The 12,154-nt window shown below is 40.4% G+C and overlaps 1 protein-coding gene across 1 annotated transcript; it reads right to left on the bottom strand.

Annotated features, from left to right (window-relative positions):
- Window positions 1–2,190: 2,190 nt before the first annotated feature.
- Window positions 2,191–11,146, bottom strand: LOC106065295 (uncharacterized). The gene is made up of 3 exons (XM_013224078.2): window positions 11,015–11,146; window positions 6,694–8,038; window positions 2,191–4,371 (listed from the first exon to the last, which is right to left on the bottom strand). Exons 2-3 carry the CDS (start codon window positions 7,975–7,977, stop codon window positions 4,195–4,197), a joined length of 1,461 nt encoding a protein of 486 aa, XP_013079532.2. The 5' UTR covers window positions 7,978–8,038; window positions 11,015–11,146; the 3' UTR covers window positions 2,191–4,194.
- Window positions 11,147–12,154: the final 1,008 nt, after the last annotated feature.

Below are 12,154 nucleotides of genomic sequence, written 5' to 3'. Positions count from 1 at the left end.
CGGACAGATGGACGGACGGACTACACAAAACTAATTGTCTATTCCTCTTTCGGAGGCCGCTAAAAATGTAATAATTTAAAATCTCAAAACTTCAATCGTAGAAAACAATACTATTTTTTTTTTGTCCTCATTTTGAGCTCTGCACAATGAAACTTTCGAAACTCTTACTTTTCTAGCTCATTTTTTTTTTACTTAGTCGAAACCTTTAAAGTTCAATTTTAGCGTCTTTGAGATTGTTTAGTTCAGCGGTTCTCAACCTTTTAAGCTCGGCGACCCCCTTTTAGAATCCCCCGCTCGGCCACGACCGCCCCCCTTCCCCACACACACAGCAAAAGAAGAATAGACAAAAACAATCCATATTTTCGATGGTCTTAGACCCCAAGGGGGGGTCGCGATCCACAGGTTGAGAACCCCTGGTTTAGTTTATCGTGAAAATCTCTAAATACATTTGAATATTGTGTTGTATATGTTAATATACTCGCTCAATATACTGACATGGCCTAGATCGAACTTATGTCTTGAAATACCACAGGCTGAAATCTCACTATTCAATCAGAGGTTTGGACCAATACTATTTCCAATGTTTAAAAAAAACAACAACTAAAGTTCCTCTTTCATATCTTACAATCTATACTTTGACGATGTAAAGGTCATTGTTTTTGTGGCCCAAAGGTCAACAGGGCGTCATCTGGCCAGCACAACGACAAACTGAATTTATATTTTCCCAACTAATGTCAGGTACCCGTTTGAGCTGGGTGGACTCAGAGGCGCCCTAAAGATCCCGAAATTACACATCCTAATCCTCACAAGGATTCAAACCCAGGATCATCGGTTCGGAAGCCACTCAGTCACCGAGCCTCCCGTCTGTCCCAGTAAAGTAAGTAATCGCTTGACTCGATCATCTCCAGTGATGACTATTTGTAGCAAAGAGGGGGGGGGGCGTATTTTTATCAATCATCTCAATCGGATCATGCCTCAAGGCCATGTGCTGATAGATTAGTTTCGCAGCTTGGTTATGGCATCCAAGGCAGGCAGATTCTGTCAAAGCTTGCCCTTGTTGATGTCTAAAAGCTGAGCCGAAGGCTCTTCGAGCTCTAAGTTTGAAAAAAAACCTGTTTGGACGTCCAGCCGAACAGTAAAAAAAAACAAACCTGTGGGAACACAGTTCTGTTTGAGAGGGACCCGAATCAATGCCTATGTAAAACATTGCTGTTTCCAATGCCTTTGGCCCCGACGCATGCTTGGCTGCACATGGCCGAAGGCCGAGGGCACCGGGAGCCACCGTCATTTTCCTTCGTTGTACCAAGCTAGCTGTGTGGGAACCGCCATTGATGTAACGGTCCTTTTGAGGAACAGCGCATGGATGTGGGACATGTTCGTGGGGACTTTTTTACAACCCCGCCCGTGCAAGAGGTTGACTCTCGTCTACCCGTGGGCATCCCCACGGGAGTTATGTTTCGCCATTCATTTAGCCTAGCTACCCCCTCAAGTAGCCGTTTCCACCCAGGTGCCACGATGAGGCAGAACAGCGTACCCGGGAAGCTTGCCCTTAAGTGTTCGATTGGTTCTTCGACTTTCCACATTTTCGGCATTTGACAATAACATTGAATTTCAGGAAATGCATTCCATAGTTTTCAGTCGTGATAATTAAAAATAAATAAATACATAAAATTATAAATATTATTATTATTGTACACATAGTCTAAATGTTGTATCCTTACAGGTCCATATAATAGAGAAATACGATTTTTTTTGTTCTCGTGACAGAATTACAGACATAGCTGCCAACATATTTTAAAGTTTTTTTTCGTTGTTTGGCAGCAATTACCGACAGAAACAAAAAGAGGCTGCGTTCTGGAACATATGGATCCAACGTTCGGCATTTCCAGGATTTCCTCTGACGGTCACGATTTAGGCCACACCCCACACCCCCACACACATCTAGGCTCATCAAAGCCTAAAAAACTTGAAACATTCAACATTTCCATGTTTATGCCTCTAACGGCCTCGATCTAGGCCCCCATCTATAACCCCATCTAGACCCCCATCTATAACCACATCTATAAACCCCATCTAGACCCCATCTAGACCCTCTTCTAGGTCCCCATCTAGACCCCATCTTGTAGAAATAATAATGATAATATAAAAAAAACTATTCTAAAAGAATTTGAGAATTATAAACTTCTGTAATTATAAGATAAGATAGATAAGATAATTTTATTGATCCAATGAAATGGAAATACAGTTTGACTACAATTGACAATCTCAGCGTAACTACTGTACAATAACAATATAGATGAAAAATTCAAACATTCACACACGAATTACATACACATTCATAGCCAGCGCTTTATGAATTTGACTTCCATGTACTTCTCGATGACGACAGATAATCTAGTAACACTCTGACCGAAAGTGGGATAAAGGAGTTTTTAAATCTTTCTGTTTTAGTCCTAATGGAAAGGAGACGACCACTTCGTTGAGATCTAAAAATAACACAAGGCTACAAACACAGTTTGTGTGGAAACACAAACTCAAAATCGGCCCCCGACGTGGTCCACCCATGCAGCTAAAAAGGCAGGTTTCAATATTTTCAGAAAGAACATCAGAATGAAATTCTAACAGAGAAGAATGAAGAAAGAAGGTTGACAGATCTTGTGTGGTGCCCCAGCGGTCCAGCAGACCAAAGGATGGGTGAAAGTGAATGTGAAGTCAGATGTGAACCTGGCCTATCTGATACATTTTCCATTATCACTGCATTTCACATGATAATATGAAAAACTACTTATTAATTGTTGTTTTAAATTATATCCAGCTTATATGTATACTAAATAGATTTTTTCTCTTTAAAAAAAAACAAAACTTTTTTTGTGTGTGTAAATGTAGTAATTAATGTGACAGAACTTACATAACTTAGCAATACAAATGTAATAAAAAAAATTTTTAGACAAAAAATCTAAATCCATTTGCCTAAGTGATTTTAAAAATTAGATTTTTCGCTTTCAGAAAAGAAAAATGTTGCCGTAGAATCATAACTTTGAATGGTCTAAAATATTATGGTGTCAGATTTTCACTATCTTTTCTAGTTTACGAGATCTAAACGGGACGGACGGACAGACATTCCATACAAAACTAATGGGTTTAAAATATGGATACAAAAAACGGATAAAACTATAAGATTATGAGGCATGAGAGAAAAACAATGTAATTACAATGTTATGGCCCAACAATACTTAAGCACTATATGTGTCAATATCCAATTGTATACCAGACATATTGAAATACCAGACAACATATGGACATATATCACGTGTGAGAGACACAAGTAATTTGAATATGTAAATGTAAACTTTGTGTTGAATGGTAGAACACATTAAATGTGACAATTTATATTTCTCTTCATCAGGACCAAACTTTAGTAGAAACAAAATTATACAAATGAAATCCTGACATAGTTTTTGGCCATGACCCAGGTCTAATGACCTAATTATTACAACCTAGTTTCAGTGACCTACATCTAATGACCTAGTTCCAATGACCTGCATCTAATAAAAACCTAGAAGATGTTTGTATCACTGTTATAAAGGAATTCATTTATTTAGTATGTGACCTAATGCAGGTCTATTCATAACTGGTCGAGCTATTTCTTGGGTTCGGTCCATCATCACAAGAGTACAGAAACACTTTCCCTAACAGGATTTAATAGACCTTGTTCGCAAAATGTTTCGGATGTCCCTTCAGAGCTGAAGATAATTTACGTCCTAGTCCAAACCCTCTCTCTCAGGACGACGTGGGATGGCAGCGAGCAGGGTATGAACTCGGGACCATCGCCATGTCCGAACGACAGTCCAGCGTAAAGAAAGTGGTGAGGTCTTCTCTTGTTTCCAACGATTTAGTCAGTTCTCTGGAGACCCCCCACAAAGATGTATTCCCAATGAATTCCTTCTTCGTTCGAAAGTTTTCAACGTTGACGAATGAATTTTGAACGTACATTTTTTTTTTAATCTCCAATAAGATTTCAACCCGAACCCATCGCTTCCAAACTGAAGCACTTAAGCAAAACAAATTATTTAAAAGCAGACATTTTGCATGACAAAGTTCTGCCAGTGTCTATTTGATAACCCCTATTTTAATCGAATGACGCATTTTGAAAACTAAATTCATAATTCAGCAGATGGTGAACAATAGTCACTTCTAAAGCATACTGGCAAGCCCTGGTTGGGTGCCCTTGTTCTCCGGGACGTCCTTAATGACAGCGAGCAGGGGACTGGACCACGCGAATATGACGGATGTCTTTTGTGCAAGATTTTCTGGAGAAGCTCGTGCATTGCGAGAGTCCACGCGGGGACTAGAACTGGCCATGAAGCGTTCCTGTTGAGATACAAACAAACAAAATCTACACAGCATCTTCATATGTAAGAAAAAAATGTACTTATAAGTCCGCAGTTCTTTTAAACACGTTAATGACCATAAGAATGTTTAACAGGCCATAGAGCGTTCTTTAACAGGTCATTAAGTGTTCTTTAACAGGTCATTAAGTGTTCTTTAACAGGTCATTAAGTGTTCTTACACAGGCCATAGAGCGTTCTTTAACAGGTCATTAAGTGTTCTTACACAGGTCATTAAGTGTTCTTTAACAGGTCATTAAGTGTTCTTACACAGGTCATTAAGTGTTCTTTAACAGGTCATTAAGTGTTCTTACACAGGTCATTAAGTGTTCTTTAACAGGTCATTAAGTGTTCTTACACAGGTCATTAAGTGTTCTTACATAGGTCATTAAGTGTTCTTTAACAGGTCATTAAGTGTTCTTTAACAGGTCATTAAGTGTTCTTACACGGTCATAAAGTGTTCTTTAACTGGTCATTAAGTGTTCTTTAATAGGTCATTAAGTGTTCTTACACAGGTCATTAAGTGTTCTTTAACAGGTCATTAAGTGTTCTTACACAGGTCATTAAGTGTTCTTTAACAGTTCATTAAGTTTTCTTTAACAGGTTATTAAGTGTTCTTACACAGGTCATTAAGTGTTTTTAACAGGTCATTTAGTGTTCTTACACAGGTCATTAAGTGTTCTTTTACAGGTCATTAAGTGTTCTTTAACAGGTCATTAATTGTTCTTACATAGGTCATTAAGTGTTCTTTAACAGGTCGTAAAGTGTTCTTTAACAAGTCTTAAAGTGTAGTTTAACATGCTATAAAGTATTTTTTGACAGATCATAAAGTGTTCTTTAACAGACCATAAAGTGTTTTTAAACAGGTCATCAAGTTTTCCTAGGGTGATCATAAAGTGTTATGTAACTGGTCATATAAAAGAGATTTTCAAGCTAATCTAAAGAAATTTCAAGATCAATAAAAAAGATTTAACATGTGATTCGAAGGTGTTTAAAAAGGTCAAAATTTTGAAATCTTTAAAAGTACTCAAAAAGCTCTTGCAGTGCTGAAAGATCTTTTAAGAAAAAGCAAATATTTATTTCAAACCTTGATGTCAAAGATGTGAGGTTGTTGATATCAAGTTATTCTGTTTCGATGGTCAAGTTATGGATGGTTCAGCTCAATGACATATCTGTATTAGCAACCTACCCAAACCAATCGTCAGAGGCCTGAACACTGACCTCCAACTTCGCAATGGAGACCAATATCCCGTTGCTACGTCACAGCAGGTCTGTACGACGTGACAAGGAGCTATTGGTTGTGACGTCGCATGTCGGTATTAAGGCCTATTAGAACGAGTGGTCTCTCCTTAACAGATCTAGAGCAACTTAAAGTTCGGGCGTGGAGAAGAAAAGCTTAAGAGAGTTAAAGCAGACCTAGCCCTCCAGGGGCTGTGGCTCCACTGGGATGGATCTATGGATATGTCAGTAGCGCTAATACTGAACGGTTTATTATGAGAGAGAGTTAGAGAGAGAGAAAGAGAGAGATCGATAGTCAGTGTATTGTCTAACAGAAAAACCCAGAAATATTAATAATCAATTTTTATGGACATTTACATCTTCTCTAAACGTAATTCGATATTGTTAAACAGATCATGTGTGATGCCCAAAAGGTTAAAAAAAAAAAAGTTGGACTAAGAGATAGGTGAAGATGAATTAAAGGTAGACAGAGGACGTTAGGAAGACGTTATAAGTCGAACGATGTTTGGTGAATGTCGTTAGGCAAACAAGCAGGGGGGAAAAAATTAGAGTTGAAAGGTCAATGTTACTAACAGTGTAGATTCTCGTGCATGGAGTACGTAGAAGCTAAAAAATATATTACAAAATAAAAGGAAAAAAATGAAAAAAGAATGGAATAATATACAACCTTCTACTTGACCTTTACCTTGACCCCACCCAACTTGACCCTTCAACTTGGACCTAAACATGTCCCTCGGGCCTCAACATGGCTCTCAACTCGACCCTAATTTTAGGCCTGAGCTTGACCAATGACGTTTCAAGAATGCTGCTAAGTTTTCTTGTAACGGTCAATTAGGTTTATAATGAAATGCTGATTTGCTTCTGTAGACATGTAAACTGGCAAACTTCACGACCAACCTTTCCCCAAACGATTTCCGATACTTACAACAGTTGAATACACTATAAACCCAATTTAAAAAAAAAAAAACTAACCGGTCGAACTCGGTTTGGAAACCAAATTATTTCGCATCTTAACAACCGCGCAAGCCTTGCCCAGAAGAAACAGTTACCTTGTGTGGAGACTTACCGCGTACTCTTTTCGAAGCTCCGTATAGGACACCATGCTGAGTTTTCGGTCTCTCTCGTCCACAGCCAGCTGATACTTCCTCAACTTCTGGCTCGCGCAGTGACGAATCAGCATGACGTAAGCGACACAGGCGACGAGGAAGGCCGTTGTCACGATGACTGAGGCGATGATGAGCGGGACAGAGTTTCCGGACTTGACATAACTGTCCATCTTTGACCTTTCGGGTTCCCGTTTCACCTCTGGTTGTTGCATCCACTGCTTGTCTTGGAGCTCCTTACATCTAATATCCTTGGATTCTATCTCTTCCGGGGTCATCCGGATCTCGCACCGTGCGCCGTAGCTCACACCGTCTTCGCATTTTTTGCAGACGCCTGTGGACAGGTGACACTCCCTCGGGCTCCCTCCACACATCGCTGAGCAGGTTTCGGAACAAGACGGGCCATACTGCCCATGGCTGCAGGCGTACCCCCTCTCCCAACAATTTCCGTTGGACGGGTGGCACTCTACCGCGTCGCATGGGCATCTGCATGTCTGGTCGCACATGGCACCCCATGTCCCGTATGCGCACACAGGCTGGCCTTTCACCGTCACCTCGGCCGCCTCGTCGCTTAGGCACACTGTATTGTTCTTAGAGATAACGCTCTCGATGAGAAGAAAGTCGGCGATGGTCAGTCTCTTGAGCTTCTGGCTCAGTGTAACCGAGGAGTTGACGAGGGTAGAGTCTAAGGGGACTTGAAATGAAGAAGCGTTTCCGTGAAGTAGTGAAATGAATGTCACGTAAAAGGCTTCCTCCACAGAGGGATTCACACCCAACACGATCGCAATGTGCTCGACGGCGATCGTGACGTTGGTGGTGACCTCCCAGCGCTTCCTCCACGCCTGTTCTGCGGGCACCATGACGCAGCTCTCCATGGAGGAAAATCTGTACGTCACACTGTCGACCAGAGAACGTCTCGGAAACGGATGAGGTCGTGATTCCCCGCGTTCCAGTCTGACCTCAGAACACCCCGCGGGCACTTTCGCCCCGGAAAGTCCTTCTCTGCACCCACTTGGACAGACAAGAGGACGTACACATTCTGTCAAGTTTAGGCAGGGACATGGAAGGCTGCAATTGTACTCCAGAGAACCGCTATTCTGCGGAATGCAGGGAAGTGAAGTGTTTGTAGATTTATAGAGAAAAAGGGTTAAAATAACAGCTGGCTTCAACAAAAAGCTAATAGGCCTTATAACCGTCACGTGACCATATTGGAGAAGAGGAACTGTTTTAATTCTTTTGACGTCCATAACGTGTAAAGTAATCCCAGAAGTAATAGTGGTTGAAATTTCCAAACACAACTTTAATTCTCTATGGAAAGAAAAAACAACAACATTGGCATCAATGAATTAATCATATAATACAATTTTTAAAAATATTTTAAAAAACAATAGCATGAACAAACACAAAGTCAGTACCTTTGTTCAGCTACTGAGCCGATTGTCTGAAAGTTCGAAACTTTTAGTTTTTCGTGTTTGAAGGAGCATGAGACATTTAGTTTGGCCGGACACGTGACTTCCTCTAAACCACATAAACATAAGCCCTTTGGCGTCCACTTGAGTATATGAAGTTGGAGATGATAAGATGACATCTACCGCTTGTCATCCGTCCTCCAGCGCCGGACATCTTCCAAACTGGACCCACTGGAAGCCCCCCCCCCTCCCAATGTGATGCACATAATGAATCACGCAGTGAGAAGTGCCTAATTACAAACGAAACAGAGTAAAGCTTCCACCTGAAGAAGAGCCTCAGTGACAATAGAAGTAGACACCGGACGAATCTACCTCCGGCAAGCGATGCACAAGAATAGCTTAATAACGTATTCGCAAAGCTTATATCAACTCTCTCCGTCTGTCTGGTACACATCTCGGTACAAATTGTGCACACTTTATATCTCCCACTTCTCGTTCTCGGATCCAGCTGAAACATTGCCCAGCTATTTAGTGTCCATAACAAAACACGAATCAGTCAAAAAAAAAAAAAAAAAGACAATTAATTAATCATTAGAGATATTTAATTAATTTTGTTTGATGTAGTAAAAGGAAATAAATCTTACAGTATTGAGATAAATGACTGTAAATGTACAGTTCTCTCCCTTATATAAGCTATGTTTTTTTAAAAAGTATTTTCCATTCATGTCTTGCACAAGACTAACAGAGATACACTAAGGGAGATCCCTTGGGAAGATATTATTTTTGTAATTTGACACATCTTCACATTTTCTGACCATGTCACAACAACACAAGCTCACACACACACATATACACAAAGATCAACCTACACTTTGGGCCAATATTTGTTTTTCCCAATTTAAGGAATCACAATTCAGACTAGACCCCTAGACCTAAAGATTGTTTATGACTAGAATTAACTAGAATTAAGGAGACTAGATACAAATCCAGATACCAACCAAAGACACCGATACTTATCACAAATGAATATATTCAAACTTGACAACAGTAGAACCGTTAGTAAAATCACTTCTTTATGGAGAAGATTCATAAAACACTAAACAATAACATATATATAAAACACAGACAAATGAAATACTTTAAAATGACACAAATATAAAGGCACATTTCTGTTTCTAAATGCTCGACCCGGCTCATAGAACTACCGCTTCAACTCAAGTGCCATTACTGCAAGGAATGGATGGCCAGAATCAGCCAAGATAACCAAAGACTTAGCATGGAATGGATGGCCAGAATCAGCCAAGATAATCAATGACTTTGCATGGAATGGATTGCCTGAATCAGCCAAGATAACCAATGACTTAGCATGGAATGGATTGCCTGAATCAGCCAAGATAACCAATGACTTAGCATGGAATGGATTGCCTGAATCAGCCAAGATAACCAATGACTTAGCATGGAATGGATGGCCAGAATCAGCCAAGATAATCAATGACTTTGCATGGAATGGATTGCCTGAATCAGCCAAGATAACCAATGACTTAGCATGGAATGGATTGCCTGAATCAGCCAAGATGACCAATGACTTAGCATGGAATGGATTGCCTGAATCAGCCAAGATAACCAATGACTTAGCATGGAATGGATTGCCTGAATCAGCCAAAATAACCAATGGCTTAGCATGGAATGGATTGCCTGAATCAGCCAAGATAACCAAAGACTTAGCAAGGAATGGATTGCCTGAATCAGCCAAGATAACCAAAGACTTAGCAAGGAATGGATTGCTTGAATCAGCCAAGATAACCAAAGACTTAGCATGGAATGGATTGCCGGAATCAGCCAAGATAACCAATGAGTTAGCATGGAATGGATTGCCTGAATCAGCCAAGACAACATATGACTTAGCATGGAATGGATTGCCTGAATCAGCCAAGATAACCAATGACTTAGCATGGAATGGATTGCCTGAATCAGCCAAGATAACCAATGGCTTAGCATGGAATGGATTGCCTGAATCAGCCAAGATAACCAAAGACTTAGCAAGGAATGGATTGCCTGAATCAGCCAAGATAACCAAAGACTTTGCATGGAATGGATTGCCTGAATCAGCCAAGATAACCAATGACTTAGCATGGAATGGATTGCCTGAATCAACCAAGATAACCAATGGCTTAGCATGGAGTGGGTTGCCTGAATCAGCCAAGACAACATATGACTTAGCATGGAGTGGGTTGCCTGAATCAGCCAAGACAACATATGACTTAGCATGGAGTGGGTTGCCTGAATCAGCCAAGACAACATATGACTTAGCATGGAGTGGGTTGCCTGAATCAGCCAAGATAACCAATGACTTACCAGGGAGTGGGTTGCCTGAATCAGCCAAGACAACATATGACTTAGCATGGAGTGGGTTGCCTGAATCAGCCAAGACAACATATGACTTAGCATGGAGTGGATTGCCTGAATCAGCCAAGACAACATATGACTTAGCATGGAGTGGGTTGCCTGAATCAGCCAAGACAACATATGACTTAGCAGAGTTTACGTCTCCAATTGACACGCACGACTAGATGAACACATGGATACGCGTAGCACATAATTACGATATAAAGGAAAGGAATTATATAATCAGTGTAGTGCAGCATGTGTACACGACCTCTTAGGTCTGCGCTGGATGTGGCAAAATATGTAGGTCACAGCTGTGGCTGCGTGGACACGTGAAATACTGCAGCCCTCAAAGTAGTCATAGACTTAAAGACTCATTCATCTTTAACATTTGGGAACCGGTGATAGATGAGGTCTGCTCTGTCAAGCTTGAAAATAATTAGTACTCATTTCATGGCATACTTAAAAAAAAAAAAAAAACTAGATTTACCTGTGAAAATAAACCTAAATTTGGACACCGTACACGTACAAAATGAATACAAAATAAGGAAGTATACGAACTGATTTGAAGACATTAAGAACCTTCTATTCAAAACAAGGCGTTCAACATCCTAAAATTTTAGTGTCAATTGGGTAATTGCTTCCCATTTGTCAGTATTACCAAATTTCCCGTTTTTGTGTTAGTTCAAATACACTGTGTTTTCTAGAATTCCTACGGGGGGAGAATAAAAGATCTAGCAAGACTTTTCTGCTTGCTCTTTTTTTTTTCTCTTTCTTGACAGTGTGGACTAGGAGATATCGACGCCACCCCAATTTGTTTGTCAGCGTTCGGAGCATCGGCTTAAATCTAAATCACTCCCGGAAATGCCCAATGGCTAGCTGAGAGGCTTTCGTTGTTCTTGGTATCAGAGATGGCTCAGATGGAGTGGCGATACCTCCCCGGCTCCGAACACACACACACACGCGCACACATCACCAGCACCAAAATCTCATATCAGATAACAGCTGAGGTGGTCTTTTCTTTTTTTAGTTTCGGTTTAAAGAAGTGGAGTTTTTAAAAGAACTACAGAAAAAGGAAGCAGGGAGGAAAGAGGGGGGTATATTTACGAGATGACATCTGCTCCTTGTCATTCGTCCTCCAGAGCCGCACATCTTCCAAACTGGACACTCACTGGAGGCTCCTCCCCCTTTTTTCCCCATTGTGATGCATCTCTCCAGTATATTTTTGTGTGGTTATTATAAAGTCTATTTAGTCTTGATTTACATCTTTAATACCTCTCTGTCTCACTCTTCTTCTTCTCTCTCTCTCTCTTTTTCTTACACTTCCTTCCTCACTCTTGATCTTTCTCTGTGTCCCTTTCTTAATATCCCTTTCTCTCTTTCTCTTTATCTCTCCTTCTTTCTTTTTATCTCTCCCTTTCTCTTTATCTCTCCCTTTCTCTTTATCTCTCCCTTTCTCTTTATCTCTCCCTTTCTCTTCATCTCTCCTTCTGTCTCTGTATCTTTCCCTTTCTCTTCATCTCTCCTTCTGTCTCTGTATCTCTCCCTTTTTCCTGATCTCTTCCTCTCTCTTTTTTCTTCCTCTTAATGCCTTCCTTTTTTCTGTCTTTCCTCTTTCTCTTTTAATACT

Source organism: Biomphalaria glabrata, chromosome 12 (genome assembly GCF_947242115.1).
Source record: "Biomphalaria glabrata chromosome 12, xgBioGlab47.1, whole genome shotgun sequence".
NCBI lineage: Eukaryota > Metazoa > Mollusca > Gastropoda > Planorbidae > Biomphalaria > Biomphalaria glabrata.
This window is presented reverse-complemented; position numbering and strand designations above follow the sequence as displayed.